At 38.8% G+C, this 26,366-nt stretch overlaps 2 protein-coding genes across 2 annotated transcripts in view; both read right to left on the reverse strand.

The window, feature by feature from the left end:
- The window catches only part of LOC108236404, a 9,245-nt gene extending 3,922 nt beyond the window's left edge, over positions 1–5,323 (reverse strand). The window contains exon 1 of the mRNA XM_017417034.2: positions 2,557–5,323. Coding sequence (XP_017272523.2) covers positions 2,557–3,179 — 623 coding nt within the window. The 5' untranslated portion in view covers positions 3,180–5,323. The remainder of the gene's footprint in view (positions 1–2,556) is intronic.
- A 6,670-nt stretch (positions 5,324–11,993) lies between these two features.
- On the reverse strand, positions 11,994–23,928 carry LOC108236413. The gene is made up of 5 exons (XM_017417046.3): positions 23,769–23,928; positions 16,592–17,215; positions 14,708–15,038; positions 14,446–14,621; positions 11,994–14,144 (listed from the first exon to the last, which is right to left on the reverse strand). The coding sequence occupies exons 2-5, from the start codon at positions 17,185–17,187 to the stop codon at positions 13,928–13,930; spliced, it is 1,320 nt and encodes a 439-aa protein (XP_017272535.1). The 5' UTR covers positions 17,188–17,215; positions 23,769–23,928; the 3' UTR covers positions 11,994–13,927.
- Between the last annotated feature and the right edge of the window lie 2,438 nt (positions 23,929–26,366).

A 26,366-nucleotide genomic window follows, 5' to 3' on the forward strand; every position in this document is an offset into this window, starting at 1 on the left:
ATACATATGTATATTTTATTCTGTTCTTCATTTATATACCATATATATATGATTATATATGTTTGTGCTTGCGTCTGTGTGTGTTGAGAACTGTAAGAACAAATAATCCTTCATTAGCACCCTCAATAAAATGCTTAGCACCCCCTTAGCACCTGCAGAAAAAAATCTCTGGAGCCGCCACAACAGAATTTCAAAACACTCAATTATTTGCAAAGACTTAAAAAAAAGAAAAAGTTCTGTATCTTTTTTGCATTAGGACATAATTTTTACCTCTGCTAAGGAGATTAAGTTTTCGGTATTGTCTGTTTGTTTGTTTGTCTGTTTGTTTACAAGATTACTCAAAACACAAAACATTCTGAATGGATTTGTAGGACATTTTCAGGCAACATCAAACATGCTACAAGAAACTTGTGGTAAGATTTTGGTGGTGATCCAGTCAACGTTCAAGGTCAAAGGTAAAGGTCACAGATCAGCCCGTGCTCGAACTCTGCAGCTGTATAACAGGAATGTTAAACTCCACAGCTGGACACCTCATGGGTCAAATGTGACCACTGTTGATTTCAAGGTGACAGGGTCAAAGGTCAAGGTCACAGATGACCTTGTGCTCTAACTGTGCAACCACGTAACGGAGGAAAATTAAATTGCACAGCTGGACACTTCTTAAGTCAATGGTGATCACGATTGATTTCAAGGTTCATGGGGTCAAAGGCCAAGATCACAGGTAAACCCTTTATTAAAAGACTTGTCTAAGCTTCTACGTGTGACCCTTTTATATATATGTGTGTGTAATTATATGTGTATATGACCTATATAACATTTCTAGGTTAACATATATAATCTATATTACAAAAGCTGGGAGTTGGAACAGTGGTTACGTTACACAACTTTGGTATGGAAGATCAGGGGTTCGAAGCCCAGTGCCAACCTCCAAGATACAATGCTTGCTATGGCAAGGGGTGCCAGGACAGCAGGGAGATACTATATGACCTGAGCTGACTTGAGAAGTCACAGACCTGTGACCGTGCCAAGGCTAAACAACAATACCGCCTGACATCACGGTAACACTGGACAACTGACAGTTAGACAGTTAAGACAAGCCCCTGCACGGCCCCTGAGGAAGTGGCTGATATCAACAAGTGGCTAGAAAGGGCTGGACTGAAGGACAGCACAGAAACACTACTCATGGCAAGAGCAATAAAGGCATATCAGGCAAGACCCAAGATGCAGGCTGTGTAAAGATGCCCTTGAGACAGTCCAGCACATGACAGCAGATGTAAGATGCAGGCAAAGCGTATATATATATATATATATATATATATACATCTATATATGTATATAGTTGTGAAGTACACTTTGCAACCATTGTAATACTGTTGTTTACTGTAAATTTACTAACCTGTACATCTCCAGAGTCTGTGCAAACTGAAGCACATTGTTGTAGTCTCCAAACAGGCTGGAAATGCAGACCGTGAAGTTCATCTTTTCCTCANAAAAAATGGGTTCCTCTTAATTACTAAACAGAGCATGTTTCATGTCTATTTGCTTTTTATAATTTACTGGGCAAATATTTTGGTGGGAGCTTTAACCTTTTATTTCGAGACATTCAGATATGATAAAGCAGACCCTGTCCCAGGCTGTGTTTAGTTATGATGAGAAACTGATCTTAAGACTCCTTTATTTAACCAGGTAAAACCCCACTGAGATCAAGAACTCATTTGCAAGAGGGACCTGGACAGAAAATTTGCAACACAACCTGGTTACACAGAATCAAAACAAATTAAACCATATACACAAGTTTAAAACAAATTACAAACAGTTTAAAAGCAATGACACAGATTAATTGAATCACGTTGCTTGTTTTTGAGAATCCCTCGAAATAATTCCAATGAAATAAAACACGACATCTTGAGTTCAGACTGGAGCTGATACCATGCCATCGGAGTCATAACACTGAATGCTTGCTTTGCTTTTTCTGTTTGAACACATGAAACCAGCAAAAGAAAGATGTTGTTGGAGCATAAAGAATAAGCAATTATAGATCGTTGATGGAGAGATGTTAAGTAGGCTGGAGCCAAACCAAGTAGAGATCATCAAGCGATTGTGTCTCTGTATGCTCAAGGGAGGTCATTAAGCTTTTGCATACAGCTCACAATGATGTGTAAGACGTCTGCTGCCTGTTACAAACTTTAAAGCACAGTGACAGACATCGTTTGAGGACTGAAGACATTTTGGTTGAAGCATTCATATATAAGACATCTCCATAATCCAGAAGTGGTAAGAAGATTGCTGATACCAATTTTCTTCTAGATTTGAGAGAAAAATAGGATCCATTGTGATATAAAACCCAATCTTCATTCTGAGAGTTCTTAACAAAATTGCTCTGTGTTTTTTAAAAGAAAGCTTTTTATCCAATATAAAACCAATGTATTTATAGTTAGCGACAAACTCAATTCGTACACCTACTGATTAATACAACTGCAAAAACCAGCAAGTGTCATGAAAATGACTGATGTTGCACAAATATAGTACTTCAGTAAAATGTGTATGTTTACTAACCTGTACATCTCCAGAGTCTGTGCAAACTGAAGCACATTGTTGTAGTCACCAAACAGATTGGAAATGCAGACCGTGAAGTTCATCTTTTCCTCATATTTTCCGCTGGTTTTCTTGTTTCTTATAGGGATCCAAGTGGGATTAGATTTTTGATCTGCTCTGGGCTGAGTCAGCAGAGTGACATGTGTAGGATCACAGTTTTGGGGAATCCGACACATGACGTCTGTAGCAGCGAAGGGAAAACCAAAGTGGTCTGAGTGTACTAAAACTGTTGTGGGAGTAGTTTCACCTAAACGTCCGGCACAGCAGAAAAGGCAGTGGAGAGGCTGGATGGAGTCTCTCCGAAACATGCCAATGATTCGTATGTCGAAACCATTCCGTCTCTGGTCCATGAAGGCCGAAACCAGGAAATGTTTGGTGTTTTTGAGAGGAGTGATGGCCTGGTCAGAGATTGTTGATGGACAAACAGGTGGAGGCCCACGAGGTGTTGGGATAGATTTGTTGGTGTTGGGTGAGGTAACATTAAAGATGAGTAGAGAAATAAATACAATGATGGTGATGACGAAGATCTTATGTTTGAAGTAGTTTGTCTTTCCCATTTTCAACTCCCAACCTGAAACAAACATGATGAACCACAGAAAGATTTTATTAGTTTTAGAGAAATAACACAGTTACACAAAACCTGCAGCATATTGTTATTTCAAAATCTTTAAAAGAAATTTTACGATTTTCAATTGTTTTATAAAAATAAAATAAAGGATGCACAGTCAATTCTCTCCAAACACCAAGGATTACCATGCCATGGATTACTAAGAATCTACAGCAATAAAAAAATGCTGAATTTTTTTTTTTACTTCATAATTAAAACGGATTCAAGTAATGACAGCTGGAGAAATTTTAATTGAATTAATCATAATTATGGTATAACAGCTCAGACAGTCAATCAATCTGGCTCGCTCTTTGAATGAGCAACAATCCTACTTATAGCTCTTAGTTGTCTTTATTACATGCAGGACACAAGATTACTTTCTGAGCAGACATTGTCTTCACAGATAAGCCTGTTTTCATGTACATTCTGACTCCCAGTGTGGAAGAGGATTATATTCTATAACTTAGAGGCAGCTGCAGACTGCAGCTCACCAAATATGGAAAAAGAAGCTATGTTCAAACGTCAAAAGAGTGTCAGGTTGTTTTTGCCAGAACTTCACAGAACAGGGGTTGTGAGAACAAGACGTTTCCTGGAACCAGACTTGGCCAGTTGTTCTGGCTGGTTTCTTGTAAGTGTCGTAGGAGTTATGTAAACTTCTGACCAATCACAAACTGGTCAAAAGTATGTAATAGACACCAGTGCATTTCATCTGTTTAAATACGCCCAGTTTCAAAGATACTTCTGGATTCTTGTGGATTTTGTGATGACGATAAGTTGTGACAATTAAAGAGTCCCCCGTGTTCTGGCACTTACACTTTCGGTGTAAGAACTGCCTTTAGATCTCACACCAGCAGCTTCTCTGGGTCCATTATGGCAAAACCATGGATAATCATGATACAGTTACTTTTGTAGTTTTCAGCCTTTGACTTGAAGTGGGACAAGCATAGATGCAATTTTGAGAGTCGCATTTCACTTCTGTATGTACGTTTAATGCAGCATGTATAGGTGCAGAAGTGGGATGGGTTTTGTTAGGACTAGCTAAACAAGTCCTACTGTTTTATTTAAAAATAAAACAAGGGGCTTCAGGCTTGGCTGAACATGGAGAAGGTTGCTTTGAGCACAGCCTTCTTTATTTTAACAGTTTGGTAAACTTGTCTGAAATAAGATTGTTTTTATTTTTGGCATTTATAATGTTATGAAAAGTCAGTCTCTCAGCCTAATCTGTGGCTTGCTGCTAGCGCTGCATCCCGCCTCATGGTAGAAGCCTGCTGCAGCCTGGGACATCCGACATGCCGCTCGTCAATATGGACAAGTCTACAAAGACTAAACTCCTCTCTGAACTTTGTGAGGAGATTTCAACCATGTTTAAAAAGGAGTTGCATGCAGCACTGGTGGAGAATCTCTCATACAATAAGACTGAAACACAGGCACTAACAGCTGAACTTTCGTCCAATATTACTACCATGCGGTGGGAATTCACTGGGCTCAGAGGCACCGTTCCAGAGATGGAGCAGGGTCTCTCTCAGTTTCTTTGTGGTTTCAAGATGTCATTTCTCAAACTGGAAAAGATAGGTTTCACAACAAAGGGCAACTATGGAAAATTTGATGAGATTTGATCTCACCAGAGAAGGCTAAAGGTTCTGTCATACTCCAAAGGAAGTTGGTTCACAGTCACGTGGTTGTGAGACATTCGTTTTTGCACACACCTTTCACAGTCCATGAGAACTTCCGGTAAAACTTTTCCCCTTGCAGGTCACATTACGCTCAAAACATTTATAGGTGTGGTTATCCAACAAAAGTAAACAACTTCAGGCTTGGCAAAGATGTACAATTATTTGTTCACAAGTGATAAAGAGGAGGTGAACATGTTTGGCAAGCAGGAGGAGGAAGATCTGATACGTTCTGAAACACTGGTTGTGAATATGGCACTAACTGACCCGGCTCACCCTAAAGTACTGGCCTTTGCATCACTTTTAGCCAGGCAGTGTATTTTACTCCTTTGGAAATGTTCTAAGACGCCTTCAGTGTCTTTGTGGTTTCAAGATGTTGTGTCATTTCTTAAATTGGAAAAGATAAGTCTCACAACAAAGGGCCACTATGAAAAAAATGGATCAGATGTGGGGCCTTTTGTGAGCTATTGCAAGTCACTGAACATCTTACCATCAAACTGATTGACCACCCACCCCACACCCCATTTTTTTCCCTCAATAAACAAATTGGGAAAATCAAAAATAAAACACGTCAGATGACTGTGGGGCCAGCACCTTCACTTTACCCTTTAACAACTAAGTCTTTCATACAAGAGCTTGGACTGAGATTTTCTCCAGATAGAAATGACAGTTACAGCCATTGTGGTCAAACCTTAAAAATAACAATATGTGTACTTGTTATGGTGAAACATGTTTAGTGATGTTCGGTGCACTCATGTAACCTTTAAGAATGTATTTATCTGTTTTTTGTGCATTTTATCTCTGACGTGCAGAAGACTGTACAGATATTTCTCAGCAGTGGGTTGTTATCAACACTTTGCACACCACAAAGCTGAGTGAAACCGGTATAGCAAAAATGTTTTTCTCACTCAGATGTCTACCTTTTTTAAAGACATTCGTACACTCGTGCTTGACACATGTTATTGTACGTCAACCCTCATCGGCTAAATCCTGTGGCCTTCGGCTGACCCTGGGCTGAACTAAATTAGCCCAAACAGCAGCAAACCGAGGGGACGGGACCAAAAAAAGACATTACATGATTGGGGCTGTGAAAAGTTAGCCCTTTGGAAAGACTGGGATTTTCTCGAGACTGTTTGGCACCGGTTTTGTTGTAAATTCCACAAAATGTGATACGATGATTTTAATTTGTGTTTATTAGGTATTTTAACATTTTTATTGTAAACACCAGGGAGGGCTGAGCCCTACTAGCCCACTGATACCAGCCGTCCCTGATAGAAATATTGGTACCCATCATCCAAACTGAACTTTGAACCCAGTGTTCCAACATTCAAGAGCAAAACCTGCTGTAACACCAAGAGAGTGACAAGACAAAAACGATGTTACAACAAACCTAGCATAACCTGTGATAGCAGGTTTTGATCTTGAATGTTGAAACACTGGGTTCAAAGTTCAGTTTGGATGATGGTATTTATGTTTTTATGGTTTTGGGTGAAGTGCTGCTCATGTGGAACTTCTACATATATGTTGTTAAGAATCGATTAGTTCCTAGTCTTTTCTGGGTGTTTTTTTTTTTTTAGAGAAGGATCTGACCAGGAGACAAATCTTTAAAGTATTGACAAAATTTATTAAGAATTACATGAAAACCCACTGAGCAGATTTGAAAATCCGGAGACATTAACTATGACAGCATCAGGCTGCGTCCAACAGCGTCTGACTGGTATTCTATTCCTCTTTGCATAAGTTTTTATTAACCCAAGGCCTGATTCGGCCTCGCCATCTCATGACCTGCCCGATTTTCTAATCCTTTAGTGGATAAGAAAATAGAACATGTACTATATATACTGTAACATTATATGCGCATTGCACAGTGACTCATCAAATAAAACTGACAGAAACAAAAAAATCTCCAGTCTGGAAAGTGTTTGCAAACACCATCAGCGGCCATCTTGAATTGGGTTGACTCTAAAACTTATTCAGTGTTGATGTGTGTCCAATCATTACTTTGAGCGTTTTATTAAAATCAATCCAGCAATTCACTAAATTATTTGCTAACAGACAAGCTTTAGCTTTTCATGGGAGTAGGCAATCATATTTACGCTTCACCTCTATCTTGTATATAAATTAATATTTTTTAAATGATAAATTGTTTTTAAAAAAATGGAAACATTCTGATTGGCCTCCATAGAACTTGGTACTCAACAATGTGCAATTATCTCAACGGAAAACAGAAGGACAGCCAACATACAGAAGAATTAAAACTTTAAAGAAGCCTGTTGAACTACAAAAAAACTAGTGAAAACATTGCCACAGAGAGCTTCAGAATATCCATCGATTTTCTTTACCCGCTCCTTTTTTCCAGGTCGTGGGGAGCTGGTGCCTATCTCCAGCAGTCATTGTGGGAGAGGCAGGGGGACACACTGGACATGTCTCCAGTCCATCACAGGGACACACAAAGACAAACAACCATTCACACTCTTACCTAGGGTTAATTTAGAGTTACCAATTAACCTAACATGCATGTTTTTGGTCTGTGTGAGGAGACTGAAGTATCTGCAGGAACCCTACATGTGCATGAGTAGAACATGTAAACTTCACCCAGAAAGGCTGGGAGGCCATCCTTCAAACTTCTCACTGGGAGATGACTGTCAGGATTTGGGTTTTCTTTGAGTTTCCTTCTGTATTTAGGTTTATTATTTTTTCATGTTTCTGTTTTCTTTCTGGTTATCTGTGCTCAGCTTAACAAGTTCTTGTGTATTGGGTTTATTGTTTCTTTTATTTTGTGATTTGGTTGTCTTTATGTTTAGTTTTGTCTTTGTATAGTTTTTGATCCTTGTGCCTTTTCTATTCCTGTCATCATTCATTGTCCCCAGCTTCACCTGCCCCAAGTTAGTAATCACTCACCTGTGCCTACTTTTCCTAATTACCTTCAGCCTTTAAAACCTGCTCATCTCCCTCACTTACTCACAATTTTGTTTTCACTTCTATGTGCTGTCTGGGTTTCCTCGTGTCTTTGCCACCCTGGAATTTGTAGATTTGTTTTTTTAGTTTTTTGTTGCTGCAACCTTAGCCTTTTCTTTTTGTTTCTTTTTATTTTTTATTAAAATAGTTTTACCTGGAGCTCATGATGAGCCTGCGTATTGGGTTCGCCTCACAAACCACACCCTGCAGTGACAGCTCCAACCTAGCATTCCTTGAAGAATGCATATCGACTTTCATGCCAGAGTCTTAGATTACAGTCATCTTAAGTTTAGAAATGATCAAGTTGCAGTTTAGGTCTTCCCTGGAAAACAACATTCTGACTCATTTTATGTGATGAGAATATGTTGTAACTGACTCTCAGCTACTACCACATCAAATTGTAGCAACATATCTGTAAAGCCGACTGAATTATCGCCACATTTGTGTTTTCTAAGGGCAGTGGCAGCCATTTTGAATTGTGATGGCTTCAAAAGTTAAGCAGTTGTGGAGGCACAGCCAATGATTATCTCTTAAAAGTTTAATCAGATTTCATCCACTGTTGTATAAGATATTTTGCTAACAGACTGGCACACAACCACAGATGCAGGCTTTGTCTTTCAGCAGGGGGCAACAATAAAAGCAGAATTTTCATAGAAAATTACAAACTCTTGCACTCATTCTAACTTCCTGTGTCTCAACCCTGTGGCTTTCTAAAGCTCCAAGTGTAGAAAAGCCTCACAGCAGCTTTTCAGGGTTGCAAAATTGTGTTTGTTCTTAAACGTACCACTGAACAGAACCATGACAACCAGCATCGCTCTCACATTACGCCCTGATGGACTTGATTTCAAAGGGAGGGGGCTGTTTCTCCACCTTCACAGCCATAAAAGGTGACAAAGTGTTCAGGGCGCCTCCAAATGTTGACACACGATCCTGCGTGTTTTATTTGTTTAAAATCTCCAGTTTCCTGAGAACTTGGTGACAAACCGTTGAAGTAACACGTCATTGGTGCAGGAACACATCTGAAATGTGCAAGTCATTCTGCCACATGGGGCATTTGGTGCAGAACAAAAAAACAAAAAACGATTTTAAAATGTGAAGCTTAACAGGAAACTGAACAAGCTGACACAAGCGTACAAACACAGGAAGCATGTGGTTCATGTGTAAGTAAGATTTAGGGTTGAACGATTGTTTAATCTTAATATTACGGAGCCTCCGAAAGGGATATGTCAGAAAAACAAGTATTATTGCTAAATGTGCGGCCTGATGTGATGGTATTAACGGCCGCACTGGGCTATTGTCGAGGAATATGTTCTGTCTGACGCGCGTTTCATCGAATTTCTCCGGGTCACTTCTTCGTTTCATGTTCAGGTTTATTCCATTAAACATCCATGCTTCAGATTCACAGACTGACACAGACTGACCAGGTTCCTTTGTTTAGTGACATTAAATCCAAATTGCCATAAATACGGTCAACAGAAATATGACAACCCCGACGTGCCCAACTTCCTCATTCAACAAAACAAACAGAACGCCACAAACACATCGATCTTATCAAGTGACAGACACGCCCACACTGACACACCCACCACCCAAGTGTCAAGCTGCGTGCTCACTTGAACGACATTAATTTCTTCTTTCTGGCTCTTACATTCCAGCCCCTAATTATTTACAATAATAATTATCTTAGGTATTAGCATGTAAGAGACAAATGTACAAATCATCATACATTACTAAATAACAAATTTCCATAAATCTATTCTTCTAATCAAACAATCAATACCCAGCTAGACAAAATAAAGGCACTGGTAATCAGAAAAGAGAGAAAAAAAGTCCTCAAAAAATGTTCAAGATGTATCTGCTTCTTGAAGAAGGCATAACTTGGTGATGGGTCTTTCAAGGTAGTTTGTCTTAGTCTTGATGCGAACTGACCGCACAAGTCCTTCTTTATCAGGAACAATATTTACCACTCTACCCATTAACCAAGAGTTACGTAGAGCTGAGTCATCCACGATGAGGACGACATCTCCTGGAAGAAAGTTCCGTCTCATGCTCTGCCACTTTTGTCGCTCTTGTAGCTGAGGTAAGTATTCCTTTAACCAACGCTTCCAGAACAGATCAGCCATATATTGAATTTGTCTCCATCTTCGCCGAGCATAAACATCATCCTTGGAAAACACTCCTGGTGGCAATGAAGGCATGGACTTTAAAAGAAGAAGATGGTTTGGAGTTAATGCTTCCAGATCGTGGACATCAGTAGAGGCTTTGGTTATGGGTCGACTGTTAATGATGGCCTCGACTTCACAAAAAAGTGTGTGTAGACTCTCCTCATCAAGGCTTTGTGTTCTCAAAACAGAATTTAATACTTTTCGAACAGATTTAATGAGACTTTCTCAGACACCCCCATGGTGTGAACCAGTGGGGGGATTGAAAGACCATCTTATACCTTTCTGAAGGAGCATGTTATTAATTAGAGTTTGATTCCATCTTTCAATCTCTTCTCTTAACTCGCGTTCAGCTCCTACAAAGTTAGTTCCATTGTCTGAACNAAAAAAAAAAAAAAAGACGGAAACGCCACAGTTTCCGTGAAGGGTTCATTGCTTCTCTGGTTTGACCTCCTCAGAAGCTGCCATCCTTTAAAAATGTGCTCAGGAGAAATAATTAGGTTACCGATGGAAACTCTTTTGTCACTCAGGTTTTGCTGCAGACTTTGTCTATTTTTAACCCTTTAATCCATTTAGCGCCTGGTTCTCTTGCCTCCCCTCTCCTCTGCGCAAACAAGAACCAACAGGCTCAAAGTTTCATCCTCCCCACCCCACCTTCCTCATCTTTCTCAGTCGGAGAAAGATCCACATGCAGGGCTCGTTAAAGTTCATTCAAACATAATAACAATAATAATAAATCAGGAATTAGATAAACATCAAAACAGAAAGCTGAAGTGAAAGAGAAAACCAAGCACCAAGTTCACATTTGTGACAAAAAGAAAAAGGAACAGCTAGATTTAACTGATGACAACAAAGATACCGAGGACATCTAGGGGCAATGAGAGGTAAAAGAAAATACAAACTCAGATACAAGAAGAAAAACCCAATCCGCACACACACACACACCTACACACACACACACACACACATTAAATTAAAGTTTATTTATAACAAGAAATGAACTGAAAAAGATACAGAGAGAAAAGGAGCGCCTCCCTTTAGTTACTGTTGGAGGCAGAACAATAATTTTGCATTTAATAAAGAAATAAACATACTTTTCCTCTGATCACATATGGTTTATTTACTTCAATATGTGTCTGATGCCAGGCTTAACTGTTGAATTAACTTGGTGTTTTGATTTTTCTTGACTACATCAAAGTAGCCTGACACATTCCCATGATGTTGGGAGTTTGGGTTACTTTTGTAATTATTTATTATGTTATTTGTAGTTTTGCCTCATAGATGTTCTTCATCCTGCTCCTCATTTTAGTTCAAGGTTACCTTTGGTCCTTTCTTTCCCTGCATTACAAAAGCCTTTTATTTATTAAACTTTGGCCTTGTTGCAGCCTACTTGGTTAGCTATGGTGTTTCATGCCTGCATCTTACATCCTGCTGTCATGTGCTGGACTGTTTCAGGGGCATCTTTACACAGCCTCCATCTTGGGTCTTGCCTGATATAATAGACCCCGACCTTTGTTGCTCTTGTGCTGCCATGAGCAGTGTTTCTGTGCTGTCCTTCAGTCCAGCCTTTTTTAGCCACTGGTAGATTTGTTGATGTCAGTCACTTCCTCAATCTGCCAGTGTTACATGCCGTGCAGGGGTTTGTCTTTCCATGAGCGTTACTCTTGCTCCTCTTCCACACTGAGTTAGCAGATCATCATTGGGGGCTTTCTTCCTGATGTCCTCCAGGATCTTGGTTGTTTCTTCCTGTATCGTGGCTCTGATGTTCATTAGTCCTCTGCCTCCCTCCTTTCTCTTAGTGGACAGTCTCAGGGTGCTGATCTTAGGGTGAAACCCTCCGTGCATTGGGAGGAGCGTTCATGTCTTGACATCATTGTCTTGTATTTCTTCCTTCGTCCAGGTAATTATACCAGCAGGGTATCTGATGACAGTATTTAGAAGTTAGCAAATGCTAAAGTATTAATGAAGGCATTTGATAAAAACAACTTGATCCTCAGATAATATTAAAGGGAATTTACTGTATATCATCCAGAGGCAAAATTTTTTGCTTGTTAGAAATTAACTTTGGAAACTGAAACAACTCACTAATTGTGAGGCCCTTACCTTGTAACAATACCCTTAAGCCCTATTCGCACAGGATTAGTTTTACCTAGGGACCACATGTAATAAATAAATTACTCCCCAGCGTCTGCTTTTCATGTGGAGCATTCGCACGGGATAACCAAAGCCTGAGATTTAGCTGCAATTTACGGACATCTTCCGGATATGATGGTAACTCGCTGCGTGTTGCGTGACATCCGCTTGGCGCTAGCTAGCTGTTATAGTAGGCTACAAACAGAATAAAATTATTCATACCGCACAGAGCAATGCATGAAGCGAGCCACCACTTGTATATGATTTTGCTCCTTCTCTTCAGCCTTTGTCTTTTTATGGTGACCATTCTGAGTTGATAGGTTATCTATGCTCTCCAATGAAGCCTCCATTGCCAAAAGCAAATAAAAATGTGCCCAGGAAACAAAAAAACGCCTAATTACGTATCAGATCCCGCTTATTTCTGTCTAAATCACATAGATGCCTATTTGCACTGGATTAGTATTATCACAGAACCAGAGTTCAGAAAAATATAATAGGTAATTTATGATGGAATTTTTACTTTACAAATCACTGACATGGCTGATTCGCACAGGATTAACAACACAGACAATCTGTGTAATTATTACAAACAGCATGTGGTTCCTAGGTAAAACTAATCCTGTGTGAATAGGGCTTTTCAACTACCTCCATTATTTCATGTTTTTATATTTCATTTATATTTCATGTATTTATACAGGAATGATAAATCACACAAACAGACCTGAGACAGTAAAATTCTGTACATATACAACCGATTATGACCCTTCATTGTAAATTAAAAGTTGTGCATAGTGAATCTCTCTCTGTTAGTCGACTCTTCATGCATAATTAACACATACAAAATATGCTAAACAACATAACTGATTTGCCAAGATAACTGGTGTTCAAATTCTGTAGTTTTTTTCTTCAATAGTTCAATATTGTTCAAACTTTCACAGTTGATTAGCTTTTAAATCATTGTAGGAATTACAGTATCAAAGGTTATAAAATACACATATTCCATCTGTCTGTCATCATTTTCAGCTTCTGCCTCTTCAATAAATCAAATAAAATCATTATTTATGAACAACCAGAGTTAATTCAAGTGCTGAACAATACATTCCCAAAAAACAAGAGCACAAAACATTCAAATCAAACAAAATAAAAAATACAGATGGTAAAAAAAAACCCAAAAAACAAGTTAATAGGGGTATAACAATACCCAGTCATATTTTGGTAAAACAGGTAAAAAGAACAAATGCCAAATTCAATTGTTTTCTTTGACTTATTTTAAATGAAGAATAACCCTCCGAGAAGCAGAAACAAATTAAACACCCTTGTTGGACTGGAGGTCTAAGGTAGCAGGTAATATATAATTGACAAGATGCAATTTTTATGTGTGTCCTTCTCACTCTACCTCCCCAGTGCACACAGTGTAAACCCCTTTATATGTGGAGGCGATGTAGAGTGCTTGCTTTACACCTTTTATGTTGCAGTAGTCACCAAAAAGGAATAAAAAAATTTAAATAAAACATGCGTGCCCTCCTTAAATTATTCCAGTGGAACTAACATGGAAATAACTTTTTCTTTGCCTAATTTTATGTACCTGTGCCAGGCTTGGTAAAAATACATGTACTGTTACATCCCTATAAGTTAAGGATTACTAAAAGAAATAAACCTAAAATACACACACCTTTAAACGTAATAAAAAGCAGAAGAACATAAATGTCTCTTCAGGTATGTTTTAAAAGCCTCAATAGAGGAGACACATTTGCGTCGCCAGGTGCCAGATTAGCGCTGTTGGTTTGTCCCATCCATCAGCTTTAATTCTCTGTCAGCATCCCCACTTTCTTCAGCGCCTTGTTCACGTTAGGAATCAGTTCTTCATGGAAGTCCCACAGTCGTTTGTCCTCATGAAGGCCCTCTATTGGTTTCATTCCACACGAACAAATGTGAATGATCCGGCAGACACCTGGTGGAACTGTGTACTGCGCTCCAGAAGTCTTCAGCACTACATGCACTGAAGTCTGCTCCACCATCCTGTGATGCAGGCACACAGAAGGGAGTTTCAAGAAATTTGCATTTATATTTTGGTGTGCTCTGCAGCACAAATAAGTTCTGCAAGTTTAAATTAAGTAAAGATAATATCTAAATAAGCATCCATTGCCAAGTTTGTAAAATCCAAGTAAATAAGTAAAAATCTGGTATGTTTCAAAATATCATTGGTTATCAGAGTTCAGTGTGATATAAAAGGTTTGTCTCTATAAATAACTGAAGTAGTGACTGACAAAAGTATAATCTAATCATTTAAATAAAGCACACAACGTGTCTCTCAGCCTACCTCGGTTGAATTATCATCTTGTACGGATGGAATTCTTGTCTGTTGGGCTCTTCCCTGTAAATGTGCTCCAGAATATTAACTCCTGTCACGCTGCTCCACTGAGGAAGCTTAAACCTCCCACTCACATCAAAGCACTTGTTGGAAAAGATGTGGCTTTCAATGCTGAACACGCCAACCTATAGAAAACAAATAGACTTTAAAATAAAAAACACAAAGTATATTGCAACACTTCTTTCTTGTCTGCACATCGGGGTCAACCTACATTTGGATGTTGCTGCTGCAGCGTGTCCATCAGAGACATCAGGTTGCTGTGTTGATATGGCATGATGATCTGATCAATGTCGTGCAAAAGGACATAGCGGGAATTCTCCATGGATCTGTAAATGCACTCGTTAAGTTTGGTGTTCTGGCCATAGTAGCTTATTTCCCCTCCGTATTGCGAGAAATGCCAGCCACGGGTTGTTTTAAAGTGCTTGTCGATAGGCCAAAGAACTATTTCCACAAATCCTTCTTGGGCGTAACTCTGCAGAAGACGGTCAAGATCTGGACCACAGCTGGTGTTGTAGATCACCACTCTGTTCACTCCAAGCAACCTTGGACAAAAGGATAAACTGATTAAAAACACTGATTTCTCTATTTACTACACAATTTAGAAAATGATTTTCTCGTTTTGCTTTTCATCATTTAGAAGGGAAATTTTGTGGAAGCTTCAGTTTGTTTGTTTTTTTTATCTTAATGTGATCCGATATTAACAAGAAAAACTATCATGGTACTTTCCAACCAGCTTTGAAAAATCACAAACATGCTGGATTCATGGCAGACATCTTGATGTGAAAGTGTTAAAAATTCTTCAAGCAGTCAATGTTTCTTATTCTTGCTTTTATTTTGAAGGCGTCTTGAGCAGTTTCTTCTTCTTTCTTCGCGTTCTTCACCCGATCTGTTTAGAGCGATGCAGCAGTCACTGACGATGTAAGTAGTGTAAACAGTCGGGATATGAATGTGTGGATGTTACTCATCACTTCTTATGGTGTTATTTGTTTTTAGTGTATGTTTGCAGCCTTTAAAATGTCCGTATTTTACATTGAATACGATTGTGATTTAGCTTTAAAACTAACTGAACTGTGAGCCTTGAGCTGTTTGCCAGAGTACTTTCAGTTAATATATCACATTGTTTAGGGTAAAGCATTATTTATGACAAACAAAATTAGTACTGATGCATAGGTTTATTCACTGTTGTTTATTTTCTATGTTTAATTTACTGCAATGGTGAATTAGATCTTTATTTCTTTATTTTCAGAAACTGCTCTGTTCTGTAATGAATACATCATTCATCAGTAAATCTTCAAAATCAGCCACAGAGGTCACAATCCGTCACAGAAAGCATAGGAAGAACAGAGGTGTACTAATGGGGGCTGCTTTTCATTTTTAGAGGAAGTTCTGCTTCATGTTGAACAAAGTAATAGTTCCCCTGGATGAAAAGTCTACTGTGAAAGGTCTACTGTAAACATTTCCTCATTTGAGTTATCATCTGGGAAATCAGCAAAACTTATAAGTAGTAAAATCAGGAAATTACAAGAAGACACAAAGAGAACCAGACAGTGCATGACTGCAACAATGAACCAGCAAATATGAGGCACAAATGAACAGAATATATAGGCTGGAGCTGATGAAGAATTGGACAAAAGTGACTGATTACAAACCGAGAGCAGGTATAGGTGGATGTGGCAGGCTGACATGGAAAAGTACTGACTGAGGGAGAAGGTGGCAGACAACACAGGGAAGAACAGGGAGCAAAACTAAACATCACAAATAAAAACACAACTGAGCACAAACTGGTTCGTTTGTCGTTTTTCCCTTGCTGTCTGGTTCGGCTCACGTCTCCCCTTTCATGTCTGCTACGTTTTTGGATTTTGTTTGTCTTGCATTAAGTTTCATATTTTGCTGCCTCGTCAACTTTTTGTTTCTTTTTATTTTAAATAAATTTTATTTCTGGAATCAAGATGAGTCTGCGCATTGGGTTTGCCACAGTCTCCACCCAACCTGACATGTAGGCGTTGGCTAAGCAAAACTGTGACTGCAAATACCAACAACTGTCATTAAAATACCTGATGTTTCACAAATCAGGTAAATGTGTGACTTTACTGACCTGTACATCTCCAGAGTCTGTGCAAACTGAAGCACATTGTTGTAGTCTCCAAACAGGCTGGAAATGCAGACCGTGAAGTTCATCTTTTCCTCATGTTTTCCGCTGGTTTTCTTGTTTCTTATAGGGATCCAAGTGTAGTTAGATTTGTTATCTGCTCTGGGCTGAGTCAGCAGAGTGACATGTGTTGGATCGCAGTCTTGGGGAATTCGACACATGACGTCTGTAGGACCAAAGGGAAAACCAAAGTGGTCTGAGTGTACTAAAACTGTTGTGGGAGTAGTTTCACCTAAACGTCCGGCACAGCAGAAAAGGCAGTGGAGCGGCTGGATGGAGTCTCTCCGAAACATGCCAATGATTCGTATGTCGAAACCATTCCGTCTCTGGTCCATGAAGGCCGAAACCAGGAAATGTTTGGTGTTTTTGAGAGGAGTGATGGCCTGGTCAGAGATTGTTGATGGACAAACAGGTGGAGGCCCACGAGGTGTTGGGATTGACCTGTCTGTTTCTGGTGACCCCACATTAAAGATGAATATTAAGGCAAGTGTAGTGAAGGTGAAGATGAGGAGCGTTAGTTTGAAGTAGTGTGTCTTTCCCATTTGGACTCAGCAGAGACAAAATCCCAACCTGAAGCAAAATAACAAAAAACACAAGATTTTATATTACAGAAACAATCCAATGTCACTAAACCTGAAACGTTCTTTAATTTCAGTATCATTAAAAGACAATTTGTTATTTAAAATTTTGTCTAAACTCTTTCAAGTGTTACTGGTAGACTCACTGATACATTACTCATTTATCTCACCATGATACTGTATAATATCCCTGCACATCAACAACCCTATAAAACAACAGTGTCTAATGCAGATAATAAGCTTGAAACTACCCAACAATAGGTTAGAGCTAAACAAACCTTTCTGACAAGAAATCAAATGTTCTCAGAAACCAAGAAAAGAGGTACAAGAGAGGTCTTCTATCCAAATATATAGGACAAACCATGACATGGATGTCTTAAGACTTTACAACAAAAACTTGCAAACAGAGTTGACCTTTTTTAAAGCAGACATTTTAACTTGAAGCTGCAGGACAAGAGGCTGATTTCCACTGATGTGTTTTGTCAGGACTACTTAAACTCCTGCCTCAAGTCAAAATGGCAGTCATTAAGCAGATCTTTGCCCTCAGTGCAGTCAGGCCATTGCCTTAAAGCATGGAGAAAATAAGATGTGTTTTTTTCTGAATGAATATAACATGATCAAGTTTGTATTTATGTTTTGTTGCACTACAGCTGACTAGGAGACCAGAACTTGAACACAATCACCTGTTTTCACCTATAAATAAGAACAAATACCCAACACCAACATAGTAAGGCTGCAGCAAAATATAAAAGTTTTGAATGTTAGCTTTTTTGACATTTGATGACTGTATACTAAATTTCTTTGTTGACTGAAATATTTTTGGATGTATTTTTTGCCCTGTTTGTTTTATTTTCCATTGCATTAAAAGTTTCACTACTAATTAATATTTTGACCTGTGTAGCCTGAATTTTATTATACAAGTTTAATATGTTTTAAAAGGGAATAATTCATGTGTGACAATACTTTTTCCAGCTCAAACAACTGGTCATAGCGCTGAACAGACAGCTCACCATGAAGTTTCCTTAAGGTGACAAAAAGATATGACTAATGTACAACAGGTTTTGTTTGTTTGTTCTACAAGGAACAAAGAGGTTGGCATGTTGGCATCCTTACTGTCTATTGACCAGAAGAAGACTTAGCAGATCTTGTTTTTCAATTGTGAAATGGATAAGGTTTTGCAACAGAACACCATGACAAAGCAGTAAATTGTTTTTGGCAAATGAACTTAGCCTGAGGACAGATGGTTTATTAAAAACATATCAATTAAATCTTAAAATTTGCGACAGCACACATAAATGGAAAGAAGAACATCTACTGTCCAACTGCTGAAAAATCTCTTCTCCGGGTTTTGACCAGTCATTACCACTGCTGACCCATAAAAAGAAGGCCTTGAAAGAGGGTATCTCAGGGCTCTCAGAGCAAGTAGTCACTTGATTTACAATCTGTCTCAGTAACACAACTCATTGTGTTAAATACAGTGGATCTGTTTTCTGGACTTGTTACTCTTCACAAATGGGTGCCACAGGGTTCTGTATTGGTCCTCTCTTGTTCATTATTTATATCAATGATATGGGCCTACGTGTGTCAGATGCAAATGTATTTTGTTTTACTGATGATACAGTTGTTTATCTCTATGAGCCCACTCTTGTTTATGCCACTGAATGCCTGCAGAAAGCCTTTGTGGCTGTCCAGCATTCATTACTTCACCCGAAACTTGTTCTCGGTGCAGACAAGACGAAGCTTGTGCTGTTTACCAACCCGAGGATGTAACCACAAATGATCCCCCCAGTGACCATGCTCGATGGAACTGTAATAGAGGTGGTTGACATGTGTACATACCTATGATTCCCTCACTTTCAAGCAGCATGTAGAGAAGCTTGTAAAGAAATTGACGCAAAAACTAAGGTTTTATTTTTTAAATAAGTTGCGTTTGTATTTTAATGTTAAAAGGAGGCTTTGTCACTGCAACAGTTTTTGCCTGTGCTAGATTATGGAGATTTTCTGTATATGAGGAATTCTGACCAATGCCTACGAATGATTGACGCTGCTTCCTCTGCTTTTCTGTGGTTCGTTACAAACTGTAATTCACTGAAAGCTGCATCATTAAGCTATATTTTCAGGTGGGGTGGACTACTATCGAAGCAATAGTCATTGGTATACTTTTATATATAAGGCACTTATAAATTGCTGCCATCTTACATTTGCTCCCTAATTACACAGTTAAGTACTGGTCCTTAGTTTCTTTTCTCAAAAGATTATTAGATTATTTGTTGCTTTCTGTTCCATTTACCCACTTTTAGGTTTTAACATTGTGTTTGAACTGTATAACTTTGTTTTTTCTTGGCTGCTGCTGTCTGTCTTGGTCAGGTCTCCCTTGAAGAAGAGGTAACTAATCTCAGTAGAATCTTCCAGGTAAAATAAAAGTTGAACAAACAAAATAATAAATGAATGGGAAAAAATCGGCATCCTGCTTGGTAAACTTACTCCTTTATGTCTCTCAATTTCTCTCTTAAAAGGTTGGTGATCCTTTACAAACACAAACACACATTTGCTGGAATGTAAAATGAAAAAAATGTTGAAAGATACAACATTGGAGAAAGTAAAGTTAATATTAGCTTTAAGTAATCAGATTTTTTGTTATTAATAAAACGAGCAAAACAATAGTCAGTTTACAGAGAACTTATGGAAGGAGATAATCACGGTTTTTGTGCATTGAGGAGGCCGGGCAGCGTAGGGACACGTTCCCTTCGTTCGCTCATTACTGTGCACCGTCTAATTTGCAAATGCCGAACGTTGTGTACTGTCTCAGTCTATTTAATAAACACGTCTGTTCGCGGTAAGATAAGCAAAAATCTGTACAAGGACAGGAGAAGTGAGAAGCCAGCGGGAAGAAACCTGTTTTAACACTGCAGGAGGAGGGAGGAGCTTCCTGGGAGTTCTGATCCGAGTGTCTTGTGGACGATGAAAAATGTGTGAGAAAAAGAACAGCTCGCAACCACGTGACCGCGAACCGACTTCGTGACTTCTTATGGAGTATGACGGAGCCTTTAGAATCACACGGGATGCATATTTTAGATGTATGGGAGGAAACTGAAGTTAAAGAAACGCCATGCCTGCACAAGGAGAACATGCAAAGGTCATAGCCTGGTTTTAAACCTGGACCTTCTTGCTGTGAGGAGACAGCTAAACATTGCTCCATTGTGCCACTCCTGAAGTATGATTAGATTTGCATTTTTGTTATTTATTTAGTTGTTTGTCACTTATTCACTCCAGATTAAGTGCACTCAGTGCAGAAGGGCCAGAGTAAATTTTTTACCCTGACTGTGCCGGTGTTGACCTTTGACTTGCTACCTTCAAGGTAATTCTCACTAATGTTTTACTGGTTTAAATGTTTGCCGCCATGAATACGTATTTCTGTGTGTAAATTTATTTTTAAAAGCTATCAGACAATGTTCCACAACACAGCTAACATATATGTATAAATGAAACTGAGAGTTTTGCGTTCTTCAACATTAATGCTTCAAGGCAAGCACTAAAAGCAGGTTCCTGTTTAAAAAAAAACAAAACCGTTTTTGTTTGACTTTCAATGAAAGTGGCTGGGTTGGGCAGAAACACTGAAAAAGCCTTTCAACAGTTGACATATCTTCAGCTTCTTTAGCTGACTGCCACTCCTGCTGCGATAAAACATGAGATAAAGTTTAACAGTAAAGAAAGGCAAGATAAGGTAAAAATGCAGAATTCAAGTGTGAACAGCTTATGGGCTGGATATGGCATTGGGCTGCCGGCTAAAGAAAAGTCTGACAATCTAACTCCAAGGGCTTAAGTTAATGAGTATTGAGAGTGAGAAAAGCAGTTATTTTACAACAATATATGGTTTGGTATCAGAGTACTGATATCAAGTACTGGCATCAGGCCTATTTACATTGAAAGCATGCCGTTTTCTTTTAAACAATAAACTCACTATAATCAGGTTTGATCTGACACATTTTCATGCTAATCCTTTTGTCACACTGGCAAATACTGTTTCTCTTAAACTTACAACAGAGCAGTTTAAACAAATTCACTGTTTTGTGCTAGCATTTTTTTTTTTTTAAAGTTGCCTTTTTTGAAATTTTATCATTATTTTTGCATTGTATTTCTTTGTCACATTCATTTGGCACTTTGGTCGAGAGAAACTATTTTCTTTCAGGTGTATTTTAAATGCAGATGCAATGAAGTACTTTTATGTTGTGACTTCGTATGGTGTGCTCGACAAACACGTTACCTTAGCGGATGCATTTGATGCCTGCAGATTCCTTATTCATATAAATCATAGCAGAAAGTCAAAACAGTTCTACTTTTTAGCTTTTTCTGATGTTCACGTTTCAATTCTTAGGTTTTAACGCTGAACTAAAATATAATCAAAAAAAAATTTGACATTTCATGAATGTTATTTAGTCAAACACGACCACACAACATTGCAGGGACCCATTTTTTGACCTAAAACTTAAATAACCTGTTTTTAGCATTTTAGTCAATAATTTCTGAAGTGGGTAATTTGTGGGGCGGAGTTCATGATGAGTGCTGTGACCCGGCCGGCCAAGAAAGCCGCTACTGTCCGGTTGTTGACTAGTGGAAATGAAGGAAAAAGCCTTTTTTGAACATGAAGAAATGCCAGAAGACTTCACAGGAGTAATGGATCTACAACCATACCAGTATGAACCTGAATTGACGGCTGGATCTCTGGAATCAGAAGAAAACTCTTCAGAGTCAGATTCTGATGATCACCAGGACTGTCATGGCCGACAAAACAACGTGCAAAACAACCGAGTTGGGAACATGGAACGGTGAAAACTGATTACCCCCACTTCAGTAAACGAAACTAAAAACCAACATAAAGACGGCAGGAGAGAACTAACGTTGCTAACGTGATACTAAGCGGATGCCAACTTGTAAACAACGTGACCGTGCTTCATAGTAGCGACTGCAGAGCAGAATCAACAGTTGTATTGGGGCATAAAAGACTCCTCCCTGTGGACACATTCTGCTGGTTTTAGCTCTGTGATACGAACAATAAAAAAAACCTGCTGTGTCCAACAGAGGAGATTTTCTGTTCAAAAATCAATTTGTGAGACAGAAGAGGAGATAAACAACATTTTCTGTGTCTGTAACTATTTAGACCAGCCACATGTGGATCTTATTTAACTAATTCTGTGACTTCTTACACCTGTCCAGGGTGTTGTCCTTCCCCCTCCACACACACGCACACACACACACACACACACACACACACACACACACACACACACACACACACACACACACACACACAGTGTTGACTGGAGATAGGCACCAGCTCCCTGTGACCCAAAAAGGCTAAAGGTTCAAGGCGGGGGCTGTAATCAGCATCACGTTTTTAGCTTTAGATTTTGTACAATGAGTTTTTCCATCATTTACCTTTGATAATCTAAAGGATTATTGCCGAAATTCTACTTCAAATGAATTTAGAAATCCAATCCAGAAAGCCATGTACCTGTCTGTCTGTCTGTCTGTCTGTCTGTCTGTCTGTCTGTCTGTCTGTCTGTCTGTGTCTGGATTTGGGAGTCTTTGGGTTTGTTTTTGTATTAGGTTAATTGTGTTAATTGTGTGTGTTAACCTGTGTCCACTTACAATCACACTCAGCCTTTAAAACCTGCTCATCTCCTTCACTGCCACTGACTCACACGTGCAGTTCGGTTATCCTTGGTTTTTGTAAGTCTTTGTTATTTTGTTTTAGTTGCCGCCACGTCAGCCTTTTGTTTTCGTTTTCTTTAAAGAAATTATTTTTTTCTTCGAGTTCTTCCGTATCTGCCTGCGTTTGGGTTCAAACCATCCACCTAACCTGACATTCTGTAATTTTATCAAGTTAAAATGAAAAATACTTCCGGTGAAGGCGACCGTTTCCCTGATTTAATTATCAATATTACGTAATGATCAGATAAAAGAAAAAAAAATGTGCATAAAAACGGAACAAAAGACATTAAGGCCGCATGCAGCCTGTTTTTTATTTTTATTTTTTATTTTTTCAGGAAATGCGCCGCTAAACTGTGACATTCGTGTGGTTATGACTCCGGAAACCGGTTTCTAATGTCTCAATACTCTTCAAATCTTCTCAGAATACTACAGAAATAAAACAGCACTGAAAATAAATATGCTTTAATGTAATTGTGGAGATTTTTTTTTAATTCACGGGCATTTCAACCGGACTTCCGGAGATAATCTATATAATAATTTAAATGCTGTGAATAGAGTCCTCTTCAGAAATAATCTACAGGTGGCTGCCAAGATGTTTTTTACGCAATAAAAAAAACTATATTCTGTTCTTTTAGCTATATAATTTAATGCTGTTTTATAGTACAATAACAAAGTAATTTAATCCGTCATAGGGATAGCCCATTAGAAGGTTGTTGTTCACCAATTTTAACTTAAAAACAGAGGTAAAAAAAGCTATTGTCATTCAAGGGTATGAACATAAAAAGAAATTCAAAAGACACTTTTAAACATTATTGAAACTATAATAAACTTACAGAAAGGTGTTCGGCTCTCCTCCTTTTGTCGGGCTCAGGTGTCAGACGGGGAAGTGGACCGGTTCCTGTAGTTGCAACAAGATAATCCAAACGATCAAGAAGCGGGGATCGCACATCTCGCAAAACACGAATATGCAAAGCAGGAGGAGAATGAAAGGCGATTCCTTGAATTTATGTCGCAAGCCCGGCCCCGCAGAAAATAAATCATACCATTAATGATATTTACTTTGTCCACCTGCCCTCTGCTTGCTTTTGTGTTATAATTATTATTGACATTTGCCAAAGCCCACAGAAGACAAGTTTCTGTGAAAACATTTGCAGCGAAAACCGAAACCGACTGGGTTCTGCCAGAGACCCCATGTGTTGGCTGTTTAAATACCCCAAAGTGCTGATGATCATATTAAATAAGGGCACAATGACAACACAAACAGTCTTAGCATCCATTTTGCTATTTTTGAAATCATTAAATGACTTTTATTTCAACTTTCTGTAATAAATATGGTGTAAATATATCATAAAAACAGGGTTTTTAATTGTAACTTGATGTCTGGAGATTATCTAAGGACCCCTACTTAGTGTTGGTTGACCCACATTGGGGTCCCGACCCCAACTTTGGGAATCATTGCTCTGCATGCCTTTTTGTTCCCTCATGGCAACAAATTTTTACAGTGTTTAATTTTTCTAAAAATGAACTTAAATGAGCATATTAAAAATATCAATTTTGGGGGGTGCACTGACATATGGCACCGTTGTGCAACAATGGAAATGTTATATTCATATTTCTTGTGCAGTGGAACATGCATATCAGTATATCAACATCACTGTTTGTTTTTTTTTATTTTAATTCTTTACAAGGAAATGATCAAATCTATTTCTAAGAATTCAGTTGCATTCCTCTTACACCCAATCCTAACTCGTTCTCAGTTTCGTCAAGTGAAACAGCCATCTGTGTCTTGTCCTCTGCCTTCTTTTCAGCCTTGCCAAGAGCATTATTGGGTTTCTGTTCAAAGCAGAAGCACAAATGGATGATTTCAAAGAAAAAAACAATAAAAAAACCATACCTGTTCTTGCCTTAGTGCAGCCCTGTTGCCTCACAACAAGAAGGTCCTGGGTTTGAGTCTGGGGTCTCTCTGGGCGGAGTTTGCATGTTCTCCCCGTGTTTGTGTGAGTTTTTGTGTCTTGTTTGTCTCCATGTGGTCCTGCGATAGACTGGTGACCTGTCCAGGTGTCTCCTGATTTCACCCAAAACATGCTGGGAGAAGCTCCAGCTACCCTCACCCCCAACGTTATTTAGGAAGAGGAAGCAGTTAATAGATGGATAGATGTTTGTCCTTTTATACATCCATTTATCTGTTTTGTGCAAAGACACTTAAGAATTAGTAATAAAGGAAACACTGGTTCTACTGACTGACATTGTTTCATAGCTGCACAATGTTGCCATTTGGCAACACACCTAATTTATGGAGTAAAAACTCACAAAAAAACATGCTAAAAACACATGATACAGATAGGTCATAACTTATTAATATCATAGTATTGTTTAAAGGATGCAACAGGAGTTCAGTGAATTCAGACTCATCAGACCAGGCAATATTTCTCCAATCTCTTGTAACCTCCCACAGCTTGTCTTCCACTATGACGCTACTGCCCATCAGTCAACCGGCGCAATTAGTCACCTATGGCTGTTGGTGTGCTAATACAGGTACCATTTAGTGTCCTTTGAACAGCAGATTGATGTTAGTGCTGCTCTGCATATGGTTGCTGTCATGTTGGTGTCAGGTTTTGTTTTGGCAATGTGTTTCTTTTTGCATTTAGTGTTTTGTTTGTGGTTTATTTTGATTTTGGTTTATTGTCTTTGTTGTTTTCCTGTTTGTTGCCCATTTATGTCATCATTCACCTGCCACGCCTATCTCCGCCTGCTCTCATGATTTTCACTCACCTGTGCCCACTTCCCCTAATTACCCTCTGCTGTTTAAAACCAGGTCATTTCTTCCACTTACTCACAGTTTCATTGTTGCTTTTTCATGCTCACACCCACTGCCAATCTCTATGCTTTGCCTTGCCTTGTTGTTACACGCCTCTGGATTTTTGTTTATATTTCGTATTTTTGCTGCCACGTCAGCTTTTGTTTTTGTTTCTTTTATTTTTAAAATACATTTTTCATTTTTTTTAAATGAGTCTGCACTCTGGGTTCATCTCACTTACCAGCTTCCCTGACAGTTGGTCTCATTAAGATGATTGGTATTTGCTTTTTAGGCAGGGGTGGAAATTAGGGTGAATTTGATCAACACTCACGCCACTGTGGCGGGTTGGCAGAAAAGGTGTTATTTGTCCTCTTGACATATAGGGGGCCGCAATTTGCTCGAGTTGCTGCATAATGCAAGGAGAAAAGTTTAGCAGAGATTCTTTACCAGTTGGTTGCGGTATTGATTCCTTCAGTTGTTTACCAACCACCAATAAAAATCAAGAAGAAGAAGAAGAAACAATTTGAGGAGTAGCATTAGCAATGTGGCGGAGCATTTCGGGAGTTAAGCGGGTGGCAGACAACAAAAATGTTTTTCAAGAGTAGTCGAGGGAAGAACCGAAAGTTAAACAACT

The sequence above is a fragment of the Kryptolebias marmoratus genome, linkage group LG10 (assembly GCF_001649575.2).
Source record: "Kryptolebias marmoratus isolate JLee-2015 linkage group LG10, ASM164957v2, whole genome shotgun sequence".
Taxonomy (NCBI): Eukaryota; Metazoa; Chordata; class Actinopteri; order Cyprinodontiformes; family Rivulidae; genus Kryptolebias; species Kryptolebias marmoratus.

Bases quoted from the DNA above. Each gene is read 5' to 3' on its own strand.
- LOC108236413 (XM_017417046.3), bottom strand. From the start codon at position 17,187: ATGGGAAAGACACACTACTTCAAACTAACGCTCCTCATCTTCACCTTC. The intron at 14,622-14,707 runs GTAGGTTGACCC...TGTTTTCTATAG, and splicing joins TGCAGCAGCAACATCCAAAT to GTTGGCGTGTTCAGCATTGA. The intron at 14,145-14,445 runs GTAGGCTGAGAG...CCTGCATCACAG, and splicing joins AAGATGATAATTCAACCGAG to GATGGTGGAGCAGACTTCAG.